A 24,380-nucleotide genomic window follows, 5' to 3' on the forward strand; every position below is an offset into this window, starting at 1 on the left:
GGACTGGAAAACCTGGAAATGTCAATGAATTTCATAATCAAAAAATCGTAGCAACTCTGGTCAAGTACCTATATTATATATTCTCCCACAAATACTACCTCTGAAGGTTATATGTTTGAGTCCTGTTCAGCGTAATATCTTAGCAGCTCTTAATCTGTGGTCCGTTGATCCCCAAAGTTATGAGTTTTAATACTTGTTGAGTTTAAGAAAATAGATTGTCATTTATTACTGATTTTTTTAAAAAGAGATGTATTTTCTACTGCTTGCTAGAGGTGAAAACATGAGGATATTTTTATAGTTTTTATTAATATTATATTGGTTTTAACATAAAATTTCTTAATATAAAATATTAGGCCAACATTTGCTGTTCAGTAGTATCATTACAATAAAATGAGTAGTGTGATTAATTGTATTGTATAGTAATGAAATACCCTTGATGAGTAATTTCAAATAATTATTTGATACACTTTAGGACTTCAATTTTGAACTGTCTTGGAGGTCTACAACGGCAAAGTATATTTAAAGAGGGTATCTGGTGAATAAAAAGTATCTATCTTAAAATAGAATGATCGATTTGTGGAACCCATGCACAGGAGTTGATAAAATTATTATCAAATTTTGTGTAATGCTATTTTTGATTATACTGAATTCCCCTTCTCTGTTGATGATTCAGTAGTAGTACAAGATGTGCTTTTTCTGTGTTTCAGATCAGGATGCAGCCATTGTAACAGCTTGTTTTTGGAGATGTAGAGCCACAACACACCGTTCCCAATGAAGATGAACCGTTATATTACCCTCAACCAGCTTGGGGATGGGACTTATGGTTCAGTCGTACTAGGCCAGAGAGTTGATACTGGCGAGAAGGTTGCAATAAAAAGGTAGATATTTTCAATTTTGTAGATTGTTTGCATAACAACAGGTAATTTATATCAATTATAGTAATTTATTCATTAGACATTTTCAGACATAAATATGTCTTTGTCCGGAGCAAAACAAATCGGACAATGTAACAATTGATTTTTCTATATAGTTGAATGGAAACATGCACATATTGTTTATGGAAAACCAATTTAAATAATACAACTAATTTTTTTGGTCTATGCTGGAGTTGTTAGCACATCTTGTTACGATGCCAGGGGTCTCTGGATCGAGTCCCAGTCTGAGTATTGGTGTTCCTTTTGTTTCTCTTCATCAATTTCATCCTATTATCACTCATCCTCATCTTCGTAATTAGCCAAAGCGGCAGAAATACGAAATAAAATAAACCGAATCAATTAATCAATCCAACTGATTTTTGTTTATGATTTTTTTATTGTTTCCATTGTTTACTGGGTTTATTTGAGAAATTATGTTAGTCCTGATTATTTTGTAATTTCTAATTATTTATTATTATATTTATAATAATAATGTTGTGTCTGGGTGGAGTATTTTGAAAATTTCTGATGGTAAAAGGGGATTTTGTAACACCTTGTTTGATAGTTCTGTTAATTTTGAACAACTTTTGTAAGAAACATTTTTTGGTTTGGTCAACGGTTCTCAAATGGGCACCCAAAAGTTGTTTTCTAGCTTCGTAATAGGCTAATATTTTCAGAATGGAGAACAAAGCACAAAAACTTTCCATGTCATTACATGAAAATCCATAAGATAAGTCGAATGGTGGTATTTTTAAAAGTGTACTGCCTACTGGGAGGGTACCCTGGGGATTCCTCGAAAGGAGAGGTCTAGTGTCAGTAGGTCTCTTAATGTAAAACTAATTTTGTAGAAAATATTTTTTTGGTGTGGGCCATTATATTACAAATGGGAGCCCCAAAACTACTTTTACCCATTCAAATTATCATAATTTTGTTATAGGTAATGATGATAACCTATGGCACAACAGCCAATGAGGGCCAAGGTCTACATGCCTCACTCCCACATGGCTCATCAGAGGTGTGCGATCATTCAACTACAGGGCATCTCACTCTCTCTCGTCCCAAGATTTTCGCTTATATAAATCAAAGTAATGGTTGTAATTTAATAAAATTTGCTACGAACATACCTTGGTGTGTGTGAAGCATGGTGACATCAAAGAATATGTTGGAAGTGATCGTGATGAGCGTCAATTCATGCCTGCACACGTCTCTCCATGTTACGGAAGACTGCTGCCAACATATCGGGAGGCACAGCATCAAATGGCTGACTCGTGCATGCGCACACCTAGAATGACTGTGGCGCTCATTCTCATGATTTCGCCACGCTTCTCACGCACCAAGGTATGTCCGTAGCAAATGTTATTAAATTACAACAATTACTTTGATTTATTTAAGCGAAAATCTGGGGCCGAGAGCAAGTGAGACACCCCATAGTTATGGAATGACATGTGGTCAGCACCACGAACCCCCAGTCTTTGTTGTAGGTTTCCATGAGTGGGTTACGCTACTCATTTGTAGCTCCCCAATTTCCTCACGATAGTGGGTGGCCACTGATCCCATACACTGGCTGAAATCTCAGGACAAAAGTTACGCTCCTCCCCTCCCCCCAGGAGACTCAAACCAGCATGCATCCTTTAGCCAGAGCTCAAAGCCTGATGCCGTACACTGCATGGCTCCACGGTGTGGGACTTGGTTACAGGTGAAGAAAGTATCATGAGCATTTCATGCATATATAAATGCAATAATTGAAATTAGGATATAGAAAAGAACATATATTTTATACCCCCCCCCCTCTCTCTCTCATATATATATATATATATATATATATATATATATATATATATATATATATAATTTATTTTTGGGTATGCATTCAAATTTAGTGGCCCATAGATAAAATTTGCTTAAAATTAAGACATAATTGATAAGCTGACACTTAACCCTTCTTTCCATTTAAATTCTCTAGCAACCCCAACATCCTGCTAGATTGTGTTCCAGTGCCTTAGCCACAACCTTGAATTTCAAGTACAAATAACAAATATGTTTTCCGTTTTTTTATGTCCTATCAGAACTTACTTTCCAATTGCTCTTCTCGTGTATATATTGATTGGTAGGCATAATTTTATTTTCAATGTAATTTGCAAGCAAGAAAAGAAATCGTGAGTGTAAATATTGAATTTCCCTATTTTAGAATGAAGAGAAAATATTATTCCTGGGAAGAAGCCATGAATTTAAGAGAAGTTAAGGTAAGAATATTGTTTCAATAATTGATTTTTTTTTGCTGCTTTTACCGTTGCACTTGTGTCAGTGTTATTTATAGCATTCAATAGCATATTAGAGAGACCAGTATAGAAGTGTTGTTAGCAAGAAGATTCCTTCCAAGCATGCGAAACTCCAGCACATGAGAGTCAAGCCCTGTTGCCAGTTTTTCACCCCTATTTGTTGCAAAAGAAGGGGGCGGGGTGGATGAAGAGAGAACCCACATCTCTTGGATCAGTTTGCCATTTTTGTGGGCCACAACCTGCACTTTGCCAGCAAAAGAAACTTAATTTGACAATTCAAATGAAGTTCGGTTGGGCAACATTCCACTCATTCTCGTGCTGAAAAACTCAACAATATGCAACTGCCCAACCTTTCATTACTCTCTTGATAAGGAGGGGTTGAAACATTTGAAATATGGCCTTTCTCGAATGACGTAGTGTCAACGTCGTCATCTTGTAATGAAGGGGTCCTCCTGGATTTCGGTACCAACATTTATAAAGAACAACATTAAGTTTAAAGAAATAAAAATTCAATAATAATAATAACAGGTATATTATTATTATATTTAATCATGAAGATTACACTTATAATACCTAGTCTGGCCATAAATACTGTCACAAACTTTCATCTTTGACTGTACATCCGGTAGTCAGGCTCATGAACCATGCTTGTGGTGAAGTTCACTCCTGGCTGTTGTATGTTCAGCTGTGAAAGAGCAAGCATGTAGCTTCTTGTGCTTAGCATGGAGTGGGGCAAATATGAAAACAGAGTATCCGTAATTGCTGCATATGGTTGGGAAGTCACCCATTGAGATTTTCCAGCCCCTAAAAATCCCGAAGATCAGCAAAAGGTTTGAGTATCAGACAATCCAGAGATTCACTGATACTGGTAGCATGAAAGATCGCCCAAGAGTTGGTCGACATCACACTGTATGAACAGCGGCAGCTGTTAAAGCAGTGGTGGCTCGCATCCGCCGAAATCCCATCCGGAAGCAAGTGATCATGGCACAGGAGCTGAACATTTCACAACAATCAATGTTCGGGGTACTAAACGAAGACCTTGGAATTGGAGCTTACCGGTGGTGTACTGGAAATTTCCTGATGCTACAAGTGAAGAAGCAGAGGGAACTGAAATCGAGACGGCTCCTGCAGCGGTACATTGCCAATGGGCATTGCAGGAACTGCCAAAATGAAAGGATGTATGCTTGTGAGAGAGTTCCCAAAAATCAGAGATGCCACCAGCCCTCCTCAGTAATGGTTTGGTGGGGGGTGAGCTATGAGAGTTCCATCAGGCCTCATTTTTGAGAAAATGGCTTAAAAGCCATGTGAAAGTGTACGTGGAAAGTGTCCTGGACCCTCTCGTGACACTGTTGAACCAAACAATGTTTCGCAATGAATCCTGGATGTTCAAGATATATTCTGCCCCAGCTCATAAGGCAAGGATGACGCGACGGTGACTGGAGACCAGTGTACTCGATTTCATCTCCACTTTTCATTGGCCATCTGATAGCCATGATCTCAGTACCTTGGACTACAAACTGAGCCCAGAGCTAGAGGGGACTGTCTGCAAGAAGAGGCACCCTATAATTGAAAGTTAAAAGTGCTCCTTGATAGCAGCAGGGGTGGACTTTCCCATCCGTGCTGCAATAGATGCATGGCCAGGAAGCCTTCGAGCCTGTGTGACGGCAAAAAGTGGGCATTTTAAAAACTGATTGGTGCTATTTGTGTGCAATATATGTAAGTGTAGCATAATAAAATAACATTTAAAAATCTGAAACCATATTAAATTTATTCACAAAATAGTGTGTAACAGTATTTATGGCCAGACTAGGCATATTAAGTTGAGGATGTTTTCTCTTCCATGTTGCTTATATGAGTATTTGTTTTGGCACTCCTCCAGAAATCCATAGTAATTTGCCTTGTAATAAAGGGGTCCTGGGTTTAACACCCAGTTGAGGCACATACTGGTTCGTATTAGGGATGGCCAAATCCAGATAAAATTTTATCTGGATATTTTTCTATACGTATATCTGAATTTTCTGGATATTCAGGTTAACCAGGCATTCGAATTATCCATTGCATCTGAAATGGATATTGGAAAATTTGAAATGTGCATATCTGTTATCCAAATTGTGTGGCCGTTCCCTAGTTCGGATCCCACTTTGAACTTTCAGTTTCAATTAGTCTTATTGTGCATAAAGTGGACTTTATACACAAACTCAGTCACCACCCCCATTAATTTGAAGCAAGTGACACCTATAGTGCTGATGACTGCAATATTGGAACTTTTAAAATTCAGTGTATCGATTCCTGGTAATGGATTAACATTTCAGTGGCTCTAATCTCGTTAAAAATGCTAGACCATTCTTACTAGAATCTGTGCATATTGTTAACTTCAATATCAGCTCTCCCAATGACTTGAATATCCTAGAAAACTAGAAATCAAACTAAAAGTAAAAAAATCATGAGAAACTCGAGATCCCTATATTAATTCCCTACTGAGAACACATTTATTTTTTTACTCCTAACTCCTTGTTGATTGGATATACTTTGTGAAAAAAATCTTACCTTTGGGGATTTTTTTGGCTGCCTGATTGGTGGGGCATTTTTAATACTATGTTGGGGACGTGTATCTGTGATAGAGCAAAATGACATTGGACTGCATGTGGAAAGATGGTAAACAAAGAAACATTAGAATTCTATGTATATTACAATCTGTTATGATTAGTTACATGAATAAAAATGTGAAACACATGTATGCTAAGAAGTATATAACAAATTACATTTTCATACATTTTTCCAGAGTTATTGTAAAAAAAGTAACGAACAAAACTAAGTTTGTAAACAAACTGTCAAGCACTTTTTATTGTAAATTGAGAAGGAAGTGCCTGCATAGTTTGACACAGTACCTTGATGACTGGTTGTACACTTAAAACTTTCAAGTGGAGATTCGGCTCCAAATTTAGTCTATTATAGATTTCAAACGAGTATTTTGTTTCAGAAAAACAAAATAAGTGTGTCAGTGACAAAAACAACCTTATTTTCCTGTTGAGTTTTAAAGCTATGAAAATGTTGTCGTGTGGGTATCCTAGACATTTCTCTTCCGAGCTGATTTCGTACCCCTTCAAGTCATTCATGTACCCCTGGGGGTACGCGTACCACAGTTTGACAATCACTGGTCTAGACAGTTATTTAAAAATCGTTCTTATTCACTATATGTTTATAAACAGCACATTGATTATTTTGTAACATGTTATGTTACACAAACTTCTTGTTTGCATCATCAGATGCAACGGAGAAGGAAGAAAGACACTTGAGATGTGTGTCGGACAGTTCATTGTGCTTTATTATTTGAAAGTGCTCGAAATAACTGGACAAGTCAGGGAATTTGATTTGGCTTAATGGCTGGGAATAGAACTTCCATTAAGCCAAATGGTTCGTGTGACTGTTCCCTGGTTTTATCCCCAGTGAGAGATCTGAAATTCTGATGTCGACCCAGCATTGTGAGGACAATGAAAGAGCTACTTGAAAGCAATTGTAGTGGACTGGTCTCGAAATACAGAAAACAGGCAATGAGATGACTATGTGATACCAACAAAAAGGTGCTTGTTAGACCCTGATGCTCAAGGTTTGTTGCACCACAGTGTTAACATTTTTTTAGAGTATGAATCCTGAACATGTAGCTCCACTATTGTTAATTTTTTGTGCATGTTTTCTTCTAGTAGATAATTGTTACAAGCATTTTGATACATTTTTTGAAGTAACGTTTCAGAATAACACATGCTTCCTGCATCGGATATTTGTACAAATAAATATTCAATTAAGGTAACATGCAAAGAACGTTTTTAAATGTTTGTAATAGCTGTAAACTAGAAGAATTCTACAATGCAAGCTTACATGCAAGAAGAAATAATTATATGTAATATTCTTCTGTGTTCCAGTCCTTGAAGAAATTGAGCCATGCCAATGTTGTGAAGCTGAAGGAAGTGATCAGGGAGAACGATACGCTCTACTTTGTTTTTGAGTACATGAAAGAAAACCTATACCAGCTTATGAAGGATAGGTATGACTGTGGGTAATGTCCTTTGTAAATTGTCTCGTGTGCTCCTGCCTTGTGTGTGGGCTGTCTTTTCCCTTGCTTTGTTTGCATGTTGTTTGATGCATTTGTCAGTTGAGTATCACCTTTTTTTTTCTTGTCGGGCTGAGCAGATGCCACTTTGAATCAGTATGATGGGATAGATTAGTCAATACTTTATCAGGATTGGATGATGTAGCCACATTGGTAACATTGCTAATATTTTATTAATCCCAATATATGTATAAATGTACAGGTTGTTTCCGGGCTGATGATACAAACTTTCAGGGATGATGGAGAAAAGCACATTTATCAATTTGAGATAAGGAACCCTGGTCCGGAAACGACTTAGTCAAAAGTTATAAGCGAAAATCGGTGTATGAAGATGTAATACTTTTATTACCTGCACAAGTTTCACAAGCTGCTACATTCACAACAGTTGTTCAAAGTGGCATCCCCCAGCTTCGCTGCAGGCATGACAAGACAGTCTTGTGTACGAGACACCTGTAGTAGACTGAAGAGGATTTCCTGGCAGGAATTCTCGTTACCTGTGACATTGTTCGAAAGACCCCAGGGTTGTTCCAACGGGTACACCAGAACTTTCTGTGACGATGTCATGCCTGCAGCGAAGCTGTGGGATGCCACTTTGAACAACTGTTGTGAATGTAGCAGCTTGTGAAACTTGTGCAGGTAATAAAAGCATTGAGTCATTCCATGTCAAATCAACACAGATATGTGCAATTTTCAACCTGACCATCTCCGATTTTCATGAAATTTGGGGAGTTGAAACTATGCATGGAACTTAATAACTATGGAAATTTTTAGTTTCGTTTGTCTTGTAGTTGTTAAATTATTCAAGGTCAAATTTTGCATAAATTGCTCTTTTTGAGCCCGCTTAGCTGTACTAACTGTGCTGTAACTCCGCCCCTATTTAGCCTAGGAAGCTCAAATAAAGCTTATTGTACAGGGAATTGAACAAGCTTTCCAGTGATATATAACAAGCATACCTTTGGATAAAAATATAATTTTGTCACGTGATCTTGCCCTTTGACCTTGAATATCTCAAAACATGTCATCACCAAAAATCATGAAAAAAATATATTTGGTCCCTCATGCCATACTCTAAACCATATCAAAATATGATTCTGGGACTGAAATGGGATCAGAAGATACAAAATAATATGTGTAACTATGTGACTGATAAAGCCCTCATTACATGAACCATGACGAGTCAAATTTCCCTTAACACCCTCCTACAAAATGTAAGGGAGTTATCCTGGGTATAATTGGTCATGAAAGAAATAGGTTAGGCACAGGGAGATCCCTAGTTGTGTGTGTCAAGCGCAAGTCCGGCATATTGTTGAGCGCCATATTGAATTCAACGCAAAAATTTCAAAGGAAAGGGGGTGATGTGATATATAAAATCAGGCTAGAATGAAGTGACGAAGGTTTTTCCAACGTATCTTTAGCCAGCAAAAAGTTATACGCATATCTTTGACTTATGATATATGCACATTATAATGTTGTTAATGTTCCTGTGAGCACACTCGTTGACGTTTCTCACACTCACATAGAACATTTGGCAATGTAGCAGGTGCAACAAATATCATCGCAAGCAGCAACTATGCCTTCTCTCAGATGGTCAATATCACGGACTTTTAGTGCATGCACCATTCTCTTCAAATGTTTCTGAAAGTAAATGTCCTCCTAAGATGTTAGATCTGGGGAATGTGCAGGCCATTTAATAGATCCCCGTCTACCCATCAATCTACCTAGAAATTTACCATGAAGAAATTGCCACAATGTCCATATAGTGTGGTCACACTCTGTCCTGTTTCAAAACTTTGGAAAAGTGCCATATCCCGTAAGCAAGGATGAAAAACCTGTTCACTTAACAAATCCAAGAAGCCCTCACCATTTAAGGTTTACGTTGTTGAATATGGACCAACCATTCCCATTCTCCATACACTATACCACATCATTAGCTTACCAGCAACAACCATTCAGCTGGGATCTGTCTACTGTAGATTATCAAATCACAGGTATTGCATATTATTTTTATTAACTTCACCGTCAACATAAAAATTAGCCTCGTCACTGAAGAATTTTTCTTTCCAAAAGAAGTGCTTGTTTGAGATACTTTTCCCAATATTCTTCACTATTCAACTATTTGGTGAATGTCGCTGCTTAAAATCATATGCAATGGTGGTTATACTTCTTACTCTCCTGAGATGTCAGCGTGATCTCGCCGAGTACCTAACACGGTAGGAGCATTCTTAATACTTTGTTTTTAACACCTCGAAAAGGAGAAAATGGTTACAAGCATGCAGTAATAACTTTTTGCTGGTTAAATATATGTTGGAAATATCTTCGTCACTTCATTTCTCGTGAAATTCTAGCCTGATTTTATATATCACATCACTCCCTTTCCTTTGAAATTTTTGCATTGAATTCAATATGGCGGTCAACAATATGCCTTGACACACACGACTAGGGATCTCCCTGTGCCTAACCTATTTCTTTCATGACCAATTATACCCAGGATAACTCCTTTACATTTTGTAGGGGGGTGTTAAGGGAAATTTGACTCGTCATAGTTCATGTAATGAGGGCTTTATCAGTCACATAGTTACACGTATTATTTTGTATCTTCTGATCCCATTTCAGTCCCAGAATCATATTTTGATATGTTTTAGAGTATGGCATGAGGGACCAAATATATTTTTTTTCATGATTTTTGGTGATGACATGTTTTGAGATATTTAAGGTCAAAGGGCAAGATCACGTGACAAAATTATATTTTTATCCAAAGGTATGCTTGTTATATATCACTGGAAAGCTTGTTCAATTCCCTGTACAAATAAGCTTTATTTGAGCTTCCTAGGCTAAATAGGGGCGGAGTTACAGCACAGTTAGTACAGCTAAGCAGGCTCAAAAAGAGCAATTTATGCGAAATTTGACCTTGAATAATTTAACAATTACAAGACAAACGAAACTAAAAATTTCCATAGTTACTAAGTTCCATGCATAGTTTCAACTCCCCAAATTTCATGAAAATCGGTGATGGTCAGGTTGAGGGCTGTGTTGATTTTGCATGGAATGACTCCATTACATCTTCATACACCGATTTTCGCTTATAACTTTCGACTAAGTCGTTTCCGGACCATGGTTTCTTATCTCAAATTGATAAATGTGCCCTTCTCCATCATCCCTGAAAGTGTATCATCAGCCTGGAAACACCCTGTATATAAATAGCCTATAACTGGGTACATCATTCTCCATTTCTTTATTGTTTTTTGTGTGCCAATCATTAACCCTTGTTTTATAAAGTGTTTAAACATGCAGTTTCCTTTTTTCATGACGAAACCTGTTGTTGACACATGGAGACATTAAAGGAGACTAATGAATCATTCGAGGTTTTTGTGGAATATTCAAAATTTTTATGTCTGAAAAGTAAATTTGATAGAGTGGACTCTTTTTAATTTGAACTCAGAGGGGACATGACATGAAAAGAGTTTGAATTATCTAAAATTGAAATTAACAAAAGCATAAGATCATTAAAGATGATTTCAAGGGGAATAAACTTCTGCTCGAATAACCCAGTAATTCGAGGTATCTAAGTTCGAATTAAAAATAGTCCATTTTCAATATTCGCAAATAATTCGTATCAGTTCATCCTTACAAATAAAAGTATTCTTTAATGTATACTCAGTAACCATCCCTAACTTATAACCACCCATTTAATCCTGACTACATATTTCTGACATCCACCCACCATCCAGCAAACAGTCGAGACCTGGTGAAAGCAGATTTTTACCTAATGCTTATTGCTATCTTCCCCCATAATCTGACTACATTCCAGTATGGCACCAGCTTGGTTCCTACAATGAGCATGTGGTCAGACTTCTAAATATAAGTAGAAATTTAAATTTTGTGTGGTAATTGTTTCCTTCCATTGTTATTTCTCCACCCTTCTTTTGTGTGATTGCACGCTTTATTTACAGCTTTTTTTTTACACATTGTATAAAAGGAGTGATCTTTCTCACAGCACTTATTTGGCATATATTAATGCATAAATTCGATAGATTGTCTAATGTGGTATCCTCACCACCAAATGACCTACAAATAAAAACTCGTGGATTGGTCGGGGAACCGCATTGCAATCCTCTCATTAGGCAGGTGCGGATCCACACAGAGGGCGATAGGATGCGGATCCACACAGAGGGCGATAGGAGTGATCACCCTTCCCGATTGCCAGGTTTTTGTATATATTATTATGTCTAATAGTTTGGAAGACTCAAATATTCTGACTTTATCACCAAGTTTAACAGGCTCGAGAATATTTTTAAAGTTTAATTTAAGCCCACTTTCACTCATGATAGGCTAATCAGAACGAGACTTACAGTTTAAATTTGGATCTGAACTACTGTGCAATATGCCTGAAAAGAGGATCGAACCAGAAATTCCTCCAGAGAATGTTTTTTATTTATTTATTTTACTCCGCATGTCTAATTGTTCAGTTTACCATGATAATGGGAGGAATTGTGGTAATAACGGCACACAATAAGTCTATTCCAGCCCTATTTTTGGGAGAAAGAATAGAAAAATAAGAAGAAAAAGCGATTCTCGGTTAGGTGAAATGCTCAACTGAAATTTGCCCATCCCAACTGCAACTTCTGGATCTGCCACTGTCATTAGATCTATAAATGGTAATTTATTTTGAAAAAAGGGTAAGATTTCTTGCTTTGAGAAACCTCATTATTAAAGTTTAGCAGGTCTTTTATTTCATATTTGGTGGTCATCAATGATTACCTGGTTTCCTCTCAGCAGCTTTCCACTTTTACATGCACCTCTGCTTGTCAACACATTCATCTGACAAAAAAAAAAAAAAAAGAAAGAAAAAAAATCCCTTACCCCCGAGTGGCATTTATTAATAAGGCATAACAGTTCCCCAACAATAGGTAGAAAAAATATGTTAATAATTCAACATAGTACATGCAAGTACCCATCAACAAGGAAATACATAAGAATGTACAATATGGTACATTAAAATTGCAAGAGTCCAGCTGGATTTTCATTTGCACATTCAAGCACATGACATATTACAAACATGTAATTGCATGTAATTTATTAACACCTCGATGTATCAGGAAGGTAAGCAATAAAAAAATTTCTGCCCATTAGCATTGAAATCAAACTCGTTGAAACACTTGTCTTTTCACATGTCGATTACTGGGATTCTGTCTACTCCAATCTATCAGACGATCTGGCTCAATGCCATCAAAGAGTGCAAACTGCCTGTGTTCACTTTATGTTTAATCTGAAATATATGGATCACTTATCTGTTTTCTACACAAAACTAAGTTGGCTCAAATTAATTGATGTGCCATTTGAAACTCCATATTATTGTCAGGAATATGTGATGGTGTGTATGGGGGTTGGGGTGGTGGTTGTTTCTGTTTCCTTTGTTGTTGTGTGCCCATGTCTATAGGTTAAACTTTTATTCTTATATGTAATTTTTTGTTAGTATTTTTTATTGCTTGGTAATTTTTGTATTTTGTCTTTTTTCAATATTTCAGTGTAGACTACTAAATTCCATATTAAAAAATTGTGTAAACATGGTCACAGTGGCGCAACCACAGGGGAAGCAGGGGGCATTGACCCCCCCCCCAACCTTGGTCGGAAATGAGTTCTAGGGGGGGCAAGGGGGGGCAAACATTGGCGACCAAGTGTACCTGCAGGGGGCAATTACCGCCCAGAACTTCAAATTTTATGCAAATAAAAATACTTTTCGTAAAACTTTCTTGCTCGCTTCGCTCGCGATGCCTCCTTTTCTTGGTCTTATCAAGTTCAGAACCATAGCTAGACGGCGCTGGGCACCGAACGATCTAAATGAAAAAAAGTTGTAAAATTGATTGATTGATTTGTGTTTTTTTAAAAGTCTACTTTATGCACAGAAAGTCTAATTGAGACTGGGCCTATAGCTCAAAGTGGGTTCCGAACCACTATGTGCTTCCTGCGGGTATCGAATCCGGGACCCCTTGATCACAAGGCGACGATGTTACCACAACACCATCGAGGAGGCACAAAAGTTGTAAATGATATAATGCCATAGTGTTGCGTGAAATTATTTGCACCCTATTAAATTAATATTGATTTTAGCCTGCAAGAAAATTGGATCCAAAAATTTTCTCGCTCCTTCGCTCGCAATACATCATTTTTCTCTGTAATGCATTGTAAATTACCAGACAGAGAAATAAGACTTGTCTTAATTGATTTGTTTTAAATGCATGAACATTTGTTTTGAGGAAAGGGAGCGTGCACATTTGAGAGACAATTTATGTAATTTTTGCTGTTGGTTTATTGAGAGATGGATGAATTGGTTGTGTAATGAATTTAAATGATATATGCTATATATAATATTTATTAAAGAAACTTTGAATATGTACACAAGTTAGTGTCCACGTCACTCCGCGTTGCATATATGTGAAACATATCGTGCATGAAAGTTATGATAATGTAAAAAAGAATTATATTTGGAATGCATTTATCAACCTTTTTCTGTCTTTCAAAAATGGTTTATGTGCTTGTTTTCCATTATTAATGTGAAATTGAACATGTTAAAAAAATTATTCAAATCGTTTGTTCGATCACAAATGCTTTAGCACAAACTTCTACCCCCTTCTTGCGTAATTTACGAGGATAATAACGTCTTTGATACTACCACTACTAATAGTAATAATAATGTTGGTCCTGGGTTCGAAATCCGGCTTTGGTTTGGAAGTTTGCGAGTATCCATTCATCATTTTCATCATGTCATCACTCATCCCCATATTCGCAAATTAGCCAAAAGTGGCTCAAGAAGCGAAGTAAAATAAAGCAAATCAATAATAACAATAATAATAATAATAATAATGTTATAATAACATTATTAGTACTGTTATTATTATTAACATTATTTTTATTAACATTATTATTAAAATTATTATTATTGGTACGTTTATCCTGGTACTTGCCCCACCAGACAAAAATTCGTGGTTGTGCCTCTGCATGGTCAAGCGGATGAAAAGACTCCACAGCATTTACTTCGCCGTGCAAAACAACACAAAATAAATTAATAACAGTATGTTGTGAACAACATTGTACAACAGAGATTTATTACCCTTTTCTGGAATTTTCTATTTATTCATTTATCACTTATGGACTGTGATCAATAAATGAAACAACCATCATAAATGTCATTTAATTTTTCTTCTTTAAGTAAATTTTCACCTTTTCAAGTAGTTTATTATGTTTTAAAAGTCATCTGTTTTCAAATTTTGTTATAATTTTAACATTGTTATTGTTTTTTTCTTTGTAGATTTTTAGATGCTTGTGGCGTTCAAGCTTACTTGTGCCATTTATGTGTTCTGGAACCTCCTTGCTTGCTAAAAGTAGTCATTGATTTTTTTTCTTTTATTTCAGGGACAAATTATTTCCTGAGCCTGTGATAAGAAACATGGTGTACCAAGTTCTTCAGGGATTAGCTTTCATGCACAAGCATGGCTTTTTCCATCGAGACATGAAACCAGAGAATTTACTCTGCATGGGGCCGGAGTTGATCAAGATTGCAGATTTTGGCTTAGCAAGAGAGATAAGGTCAAGGCCCCCTTATACGGACTATGTATCTACACGCTGGTAAGCATATATTATTGGCAATGGTAATAACATTCTTTTACAACTGACATTACTAGGGAGCGTATTTTAAGATGCAAAATTATGGTCAGGAAAGGGATAGAAAAGTTCTGAAAATGTTTTCAAAAGGTTAAAGAAAAGGTGCTGATGAAGTGCGTTTATTCAGGTCTACACCAGTTACATTAACATTCCTTATTCAACACAGTAGCAAATAACATAATTAGTAATTACATAAAGTAACCATTATTTACTGCCGGCCCCCGTGGTGGAGTTGTTAGCACAACATGCTACGATGCTAGGGGTCCTGGGTTCGAATCCCGACCTGGGCATGGATGTTTGTGAGTGTCCATTCATCAATTTCATCATGTCATCACTCATCCTCATCTTCGCAAATTAGCCAGAAGTGGCACAAAAAACAAAGTAAGATAAGGGAAATCAAGCAATCAATAACCATTATTTATTAAGTACACGTGGGATTTACTGAGTTTCAACCAACTTGTTACACTGAATTACGCTCAGCATTTCTATGTTTTCGAATGTAAGTCGCTGATGCTTTGAGCTCAGGAGATCCTTATGTGTGGAGATACTCCACTGAACATCCACTGATACCAATGGATCATAACTTGTAAGCACACAGAAAGGGAGTTCAGTCGATTTTGCAAATCTTTCTACATCCAGGTTGTTGCTCAAATTGAATTCAAGTTTGACTTTGGCAATTAATGTAGCTGCGCAAGAAGACGTTACACTTGATTTTGTTTACTGCCTGAGTGACCAAGTTTGTTGGTTGGTTGACCCACATACGTACCATTTCCAGGTTCAACTTCTCGTCTAGGCATGGGCGATGTGTTCCTTTATTCAATCATCATTCATCACCATTGCCAAAATTAGTCTAACGAGGCACAAAAGCCAGTTAAAATAATAACTTTAAAAATGTTTATAAATGTTGAAACGATTCATATGATTTACATCAAAAGTTGAGTGAAATAAATAAATAAAAAATGGTCGGTCCGAGTAGTTTTTATAATATTGTTAGTTCTACTGTGAATGTAGCCACGCAGATAATCTAAAAATGTTAAAGCGAATTTTTTTTTTAGATTGTTAATTTTATATCTCATCAACAGCAACACTTTTTCAGTTTTTGCAAGGTGGAAGTGAATTTTCTTACCATATATTGCCACAAAATGGTAATATAATTACAGTGGAAATTTGATTTTACGTTTTTCAGGAGACCAAGCTGAATAAAACTTAAAATGCGGGAACGTGTAAAATTGAGGTAAATTTTATAACATTTTGCTATGCTGGTACATAAATATTGAATGCAGGAAGGTGTAAAATCTGGGAACGTAAAATTGGGGTTCCACTGCATTTTATGTCAGTCTTGCAATATGCCAGAACATGGCTAATTCTGTAGCAAAATATGTTTTCAAAGGATGACCATGTGACTTGCAAAAGAAACCTACACACTGCCTTCACAAAATGTTGTTGATGGACATTCTATCAATTCTGCATTGAATTAAGTACAAAACTGCATGTGGCCAATGTAGCCTATAGTTGTTGCTCTTAATTTTAGGCTGGTTCAATAGATGCCACTTCCATTTATGTTAAGTTTCTTTTGTTACTTAGTATTTTTTAGGGATGGGGCCGATTAATCGGTACTCTATCGGTATTGACTGATATAGGCATATTAGTTTATCGGTAAAATTACCGATTATTTTACCAATCCGATATAGCTGATAATTTAGTGCAAAATTCTGCCATTTTGTTGTAATTTTTATGGATAATCTCCATGCCCTAAGTTCTAAAAAAAGTAAATGTCTAAATATGCAATTTATTTTTCACTGCAGTCACCTTGAAATACACATTTATTAAGGAGGTCAATGAAAATTTCAGGTTCTTCAAAGACCATTTCTAATTTTATATCGGATCGGTAGAATATCGGTTATCGGTATCGGTAAATTTTATATCGTTACTTTATCGGTATCGTCCAAAATCTCATATCGGCCCATCCCTAGTAATTTTCTTTAAAATTAGTTGCTAAAGTTGGTGGGCCTGTCCTTCGTCTGTTTTTAGAATTGGATTCTGAAGATTTCATAAGTTCCTTTTGTAACTGTTGAACTTGTATAAAATCTTAATGCTGTTGAAGATATGTTCTGATGTGTTGAGACTGTAGTGATTGTGGGGTTTCTTTCTTAAGCTTCCTTTAGGCATTTTTTAATTCTCTCCTGTTATTCTGATGTTCTGGCTCTACCAGTGGAATGTTGATCACAATTGTAGTTGCATTATACATTATGTACACCAGCACTGTTCACTTTCTCTACACAGGGTGTCTACCAGTCTGAAAAAACCTGGAAATCTTTGTTTTGATTGATTGATTGATTGACTTGCTTTATTTTACTTCGCTTTTTGTGCCACTTTTGGCCAATTTGCGAAGATGGGGATGAGTGATGATATGATGAAATTGATGAACGGGCACTCAAAAATATCCATGCCCAGGCCAGGATTCAAACCCGGACCCCTGGCGTCGTAGCACGATGTGCTAACCACTCTGCCACGGGGCCGGCTGGAAATCTTGGAAAAGTAATGGAAATGTCAGGGAAATTAAGTGTGTTTCTGGAAAAATGAACATTTTTTTGTAATAGTGCTTAATTCAGTAGTAGCTTTTTTGAACAAGTAAAGAAGAAAAGGACAGGCAAGAAATTTAAAATTTGTTGCATAAAAACTACACTTCAATTTGATATATTGAGTATTGCCGGTAGTTACAGTAATATGGTATATTAAATACTCTAGGAAAAGGTCCTGTTTTGAACTATTTTCATGTAGATAAACAGTAAAGTAAGTGACTATTAAAGAAGGTAAAAAAAGGTGAAGTGCTCCCCTGTGCATAGCACCATGCCATGAAGGCGTATAGTGGGTGTGGGGGTAATGCTCCACACTTTCTTGATCCCGTCGTGTGGGGGTGATGTGATCAGCATCACGCCCCTGACCACCTTTACCCTCCAGGGTTTCCCCCAGGTACCCATGTTATTCGACGCTGGGAGGGTGCCGGGGCTGCTTCCATCGTTAGAAAAGTTCCCAGATTTGAACTGGCCGGGGATCGAACCCGGGACCTTTAGCATGGTAGTCAGACGTGTTACCGACTGAGCCACCGTGGTCCCATTTTCTTTTGCAATTTTTGGGTTGTGTTTCGTAAATTTTACATATAATTATGTATTATTTATGATATAATAGTTAATAGTTTTATTGTTATTATTTATTTTGTTTCTTAATTCTTTGTTAACCATAAGTCAATATGTGTCAAGCATTCTATAAAACCTCACGCCTGATAACCCTTTACAACAATGAATTTCTATTCAATTTTCCTTCTTATTACTTTTCCGAAACTTATTTAAGTGGGATTCTAAATGTGGTGTTAACTAAATATAGTGACCTTCTTACACACATGTTTAAATGCATGGATTTCCCTGATGGCTTTCGTCTGGAAAATTTTGTTTCTTGATCTGGAAAACCTGAAAAAGTCAGGGAAAATTGTTTTTACAAAATTGCAGACACCCTGTCTACATAATATCCTTTATGTATGTTTGTCAAACCATTATTGATTATTGGAATTTGCATGGATGTTGACAGAAACTTTGGAGCGGGGATTGTGGTTCATCTTTCATTTATCTTATACTTAACAGTATTACACGTAGTCACTGCACTGTGCTGTCACTGTACAAGCACAGGACCAAATACAGGTTACATTTATATAATACCTGACTGCTGCGGGGGGGGGGGGGGGGGACATGTTACGAAGCCAGAAGGTCACAGGTTTGATCTCTTGACAAGGAGGATTAAAGCTTTTTCCAAAAACGCAGGCAATGTAAGGCTTAGCTGGACCTTTGGCTGACTCAAGGGCAGCTTTTTTCAGATTCAATAGTTGCATGATTATGCAAGTCTATTAAACTATTGATAATATCTAGACAAAAGAAAAAAGCAAAGCACGTAACATGAATCCTCTAGAAGAAATTCTAAGCAAACTCAATTTTTCGAATTTTGTAATATTGTAGCCCTTTTTTGAAAGGCGAGGAAAATTTTGAAAGAAGTTGCCCTTGCATTGGCCAAAAGTCCAGCCAAGCCTTAAGGGTTGGAAAGGGAATTTTCAGTCCGAACAAGGAACAGTACTGGAAAGAGCATGATCAGAATGAAAGTGGAATTGTCGAGGGCGGGGTTGTTTCGCACATGTTTCAGGAATTCCAAATGTTGGAAAATTGTAGCTCAATTGTTCCAAAGAAGGTTCTCTCAGCATTGTCTTCCTGTTGTATTTTCATAAATCTGTGAATAAGTAGTTGAAAATGTGTAGCTGATTTTGATTTCTAAACTTGTATTAATCCAACACGTCAGAAGTTTCAGGGTGGGGTCGAACCCTAATCCCCTGCTCCTTTAAATACAGCCATGGTAATTTGTAATTTTGTTATCAATACACTGTAATTTTAATGAAAAAAGAAAAGATTTCATATTATTTGCCCACAGTATTAAGGATTTGTGTAGAAAAATTTTGTTCTTTTTCCCTATTTCAGGTACAGAGCACCAGAAGTTCTTCTGCATTCTACAACATACAGTAGTCCAATTGACATATGGGCTGTGGGTTGCATTATGGCTGAGCTGTATACATTTCGTCCACTATTTCCTGGGAACAGTGAAATAGATGAAATATTTAAAATTTGTTCCATTTTAGGAACGCCAGATAAGGTAAATTTTTGTTTTAATCTGTGCTATTGGGGGAAAAAATAACTTCATGCCATATGTTGTGATTTGATATGCAAGAAAAGTTATACACCATGCAAACAAAACTACTTTAGTTGAAAAATGAAACAATTTTAATATTTTGGAATATTTTTAAGTGAGCAGGATCTTTGTCTGTGTGTTTCCTGTTGGGTAGTGTGTTGAAATACTTTTTATATTATTATGTACAGGGTAGTCACAAAGTGGGCGTACCGTTTCCGATATTACAGTGGTTGTTGTTATAGCAATGTAATCACGTACCTGATAGTTCACTTGTCCAGGACATCGGTATGGAGACCATCATGATCGTAGCACAGCTGAAGTCTGCGCCATGTTCTGGCAGATGTTTTGCGGAGATATTTCGGCGCCATGTCCTATCAGCATTAGAGAGTTCATTAACGTGACAAGGACAGTATGGCTTGCACTTTAAATCAAGTTTCATGTGTTTCATCATGGTCGAACGATTGCAAATCAACAACAATTTTCCGAGGAAAATCCAGGGGTACGCCACTTTGTGGCCACTATGTATATGTATGCTTGTTATACAACTTAATCAAAATTAATAAAATTACTATTTTTATCAAGCTTCCACTTCCTTTGATGGCCTACTGGTAATGCCATTGCCTTGTAATGAAGGGTCTGTCTTTTATTCGATGTTGGTTTGCATCCCCCCCTTTAAACTGTAGGACTGTAGGTCCAGTCTCGATTAGCCTGTCTATGCATAAAGTGGACTTAAAATTCAAACTATTTATGTCGGATGCCTCTTTGAAAATGTGTTTTTAAAATATTTTTGTCTATTTGCAGAAAGATTGGGCAGAAGGTTATCAGTTAGCCAATGCAATGAACTTCAAGTTCCCTCAGTTCTCTCCCACCCCTCTAAGCTCTCTCATTCCTAATGCAAGCAATGAGGCAATAGTACTCATGGAAGATATGTTGAAGTGGAATCCTAACAGGAGGCCAAATGCCCAGCAGTCTCTCAGGTATGGGAATTGTTTCGAGAAATCATGAAATGCAGTGTTTTGATTTACGAGAGCTGTTCAACAAAGACTGCAACTGATTTTTCCCCTTAAGTTCCCTTGTATGTTATATTTTTAACTAGCTGATTACCCAGCGTTGCCCGGGAATTTATTTATCCCAGTCATCTATTAGACAGGAAAATAATGAATTCTAACTATAGTGTAAAATGAACTTGAAGTTGAACGGCATTGGGAGTGTCACTATTCATCTTAGCGACCCCAAAAACTATGGATTCCACACTAATATCGGTCGTTTTACATGTCACCCCCTACCCTAGGGGTGCCAGGGGTGTCTTGGAGTTGAACGGCATTGGCAGTGTCACTATTCGTGTTAGCGACCCCACCCCGTAAACTATGGATTCCACAATAATATCCGTCGTTTTTGCAACACAAACTCATATCAGCCTGAATGTTAGACAACCCGAGAAACACTATCGTTGTGCGAGATTGCATAGAGTCACGGATGTCTGTTTGTGCTGAATTTAATGTCGGTAGTTTTCGATTATTTTTACATGTCACCCCCTTCCCACCCCACTCCTGGGGGTGCCAGGGGTGTCTTACCTCCACAGTATTTCTTTCGAGATTGCAAGTGATACGTGTACAAAGTTTGGTTGAAATTGCTCCAGGCGTTCGAGAGTTATGCCGGAACAAACATACATACACACCCACACACATACATCCATTTTTATATATTAGATAGAGTACCATCTTTGAAAAGAGTGGGCTTTCATACATAATACCTGTAGATGGCAACAGCGTATGTGTCTTCAGTTGGTGGCACTGTTCCTTCATTTGATTTTTGACTGACAAAAATGGAGGTGAGGGGAAACGAACAGTATGCGACATTTCCTTTTGAATCATACACCTGCGGAAATGTGTGAAAAGCTTAACCAAGCCTATGGTAATATACACTACCTCATTTTACTGTCTTTAGATGGTTTAAGGAGTTCAAAGAAGGTAGAATGTCAACAGATAAGCAAGATAAACCTGGCACTTCAGCAAGTGAAGTTAGAGAAGTAAACATTAACACAGCTGCTGCGATAGTCAGTGAAGATCGACCGATGACAGTAAGACAATCTGGTGAAGCCCTGGACAGGTAGTACTGTCACAATTGTCCACGATCATCTACATCATTGGGTTTGTGCCCAATGAGTTTTTGACTCCAGAAGCAGAAAGCTTTTCAAATGGAGGTGCTGCATCTGTTTTCTGATGGCGGTAATGCTTTCCTTGAATCAATTATCGCCGGTGATGAGTTGTGGCTGCATCACTATGACCCAGAGGGCAAACAAGCCAGCTCTGTATGGAAATCACCATCTCCAACTCCAACGCTGCTTTTGAGGACTGGAAGAAATGTCGTAAGTGCATTGTAGTGCGTGGGGACTATTTTGAAAAAGATCATGTTAACATTGAAACAAAGTTGGCGAAAAAATATCAGTCTTGGTCTTTGTTGAACAGCCCTTGTAAATGTATATTTTTGTTATTTTCTCCTTTTTAATTTATTATAAAATGAGTTACAGGCTCAAGAATGTGCACATTGTTGATTGGTATGTTCCTGGTTCCATGCTCACATCTGACGGAGCTGATCCAGAGTGGGTGATTCTATGTGAAACATCCTCACTGTAACCGAAGAATGAACTAAAACGAACGTGAAGGCAGAAGAAAATAGGTGGTCAAAACTTCCTAATCTTACACCATCAATACTATGGTTAAAAGTAGAAATAGAGAAAGTATCTGAATGGTTCATCACTTATATTAGTACCATATAAGATGCATAATCCCAACCTGTTATAAAACTAATGCAAAATTTAAAATTAATTTCATAACTGTGAAATTACAACATAAAAATCAATAACGTTAGTGACACATCAACATGAAATAAATAATGTTATTATGTTCGAAATATATTTAGATAAAGAAGAATTATGCGTATATCTTCCTCTTGCTAGCTCAATATTTCCTTAAAATGTCCAATTATGAAAGAACTTCCTTTTCCTGTTCTCACCAAAATGTGGTTGCTTCTCCAATATTCAGAAGTGAACATCAGATTTATTCCAGTCTATCAGCATGAAATACATCAATATCTTGATGCCGTAATTCTCACAGTATCCAACTGTGTTACTTGCGTACAATTTATAACTACAGTGCCCTCAGATTATATTAGATGTCACTTTGTTACAATATAGCACTTGTCTGTCATTTTAGCAGCATTCTGCTTCCAGTTCAGTCCTATTTTATTGCAAAACTTTTGATTGATGTAATTTTGTTACAATGTTACCCAACATTTTTAATATTTATAATAATAATAATAATAATAATAGGGGTGTAAGGGGTGACCTTCCACGTAGTATACCCAATTGTCAACCTCGCTTCCACCTAGTACACCCTGGACTGCTTTTTGCAGACTAATGGGGCTCTGGCGACTGACCACGGCCAGTATAATTCTGTGTGTTGTCCTTTGCCCTTATGTGTGCTGAGTGCCCCTTTACAGCCTCAGCTTTTAATCGAAGTCAGAATGTTTTAATATGTTAGTTATGCGACATTACAGTTATGTTATTTGCTATGGTAAGGGGCTGGACCTGGTATAACGTGATGGGTGTAAAATAACCTAAGTGCCGATGCACCCAAAATTTTAAATTCAAATAATAATAATAACCAGGGACTGCCATCCTCACTCCCACCAGAGATGGACAATCATTGAACCAGTTACGGGGTGATGTGTGGTCAGCATGACGAACCCCCTGTCATTGTTGTAGGTTTCCATGACAGTGTTATGCTACTCATTCATAGCTCTCCAATTTCCTCATGATGGTGGGCTGCCACTGCTCCAATACACAGGAGAAAAGTTGTTATGCTTCCCGCAGGAGATTCGAACCTGCACGTGTCCTGTAGCCAGAGCTTGGTCATAGTGTAATATTCTTGATATCTATATACAGGTGTACGAGGTGTGGCTAGAAAAAAACCGGACTGTTGCTACAAAATCTTTTATTGGTAATTTTGTACAATACGAACATTATCCTCTTCAAAGTACCCCCTGAACTATCGATACACCGCTCCATACGAATCTTCCACTTCTGGAAGCAGTGCTGGAAATCATTTTCTGAAACCCATTTCATGACTTCCGTCGCTTTTGTTTTCACAGGTTCTACGGTCGTAAATCTGTTTTTTTTTTCAGTGCTCATATGATCTTTGGGAATAAAGAAATGTCGAAGGGAGTAATACCTGTCGAATAGGGTGGATGTTCTAACACGGATCCCATGCTTGTCCAAAAAAGCCTTTACTGACAATGCCGTATGGACAAGAGCATTGTCCTGATGAAGAATCCATGACTTGCTTTTCCACAAATCAGGTTGACGTCTTCTTACTCGCTCACGAAGAGTCGACAACACCTTAGTGTTATAATGTTGGTTGTTTTGCAATAGCTCGAATACTCCAGTGACGATCCTCTCGAATCAATTCACCGACATTTACAATGTTTGATTCAGTTTTCGACGTGCAAGGCTGTCCAGGATGCGAGTCGTCTGCAATCACTTCTCGTCCCTCTTTAAACCTTTGAAACCACTTGCGTGCGTGATAAACACTCATCTCCATATACTTCCTTCAACAAACCATAAGTTTCTGTGGCGGATTTTCCGAGTTTCATAAGAAACTTCACATTGATACGCTGTTCCACTTTCACACTTAA

At 37.2% G+C, this 24,380-nt stretch overlaps 1 protein-coding gene across 4 annotated transcripts in view; it reads left to right on the plus strand.

The window, feature by feature from the left end:
• LOC146005008 (serine/threonine-protein kinase MAK-like) overlaps nucleotides 1-24,380 on the plus strand; it is a 71,109-nt gene that overhangs the window by 30,806 nt on the left and 15,923 nt on the right. For 3 of the 4 annotated variants that reach the window (XM_083144120.1, XM_083144119.1, XM_083144122.1), the window contains exons 3-8: nucleotides 708-878; nucleotides 3,103-3,157; nucleotides 7,114-7,247; nucleotides 14,712-14,924; nucleotides 19,478-19,649; nucleotides 20,487-20,662. In XM_083144120.1, the coding sequence (XP_083000246.1) occupies nucleotides 772-878; nucleotides 3,103-3,157; nucleotides 7,114-7,247; nucleotides 14,712-14,924; nucleotides 19,478-19,649; nucleotides 20,487-20,662 (857 nt within the window). In that variant the 5' untranslated portion in view covers nucleotides 708-771. The remainder of the gene's footprint in view (nucleotides 1-707; nucleotides 879-3,102; nucleotides 3,158-7,113; nucleotides 7,248-14,711; nucleotides 14,925-19,477; nucleotides 19,650-20,486; nucleotides 20,663-24,380) is intronic. The other variant, XM_083144121.1, reaches the window with a different exon arrangement.

This window comes from Lepisma saccharinum, chromosome 22, assembly GCF_977018435.1.
Source record: "Lepisma saccharinum chromosome 22, izLepSacc3.1, whole genome shotgun sequence".
Lineage (NCBI taxonomy): Eukaryota > Metazoa > Arthropoda > Insecta > Zygentoma > Lepismatidae > Lepisma > Lepisma saccharinum.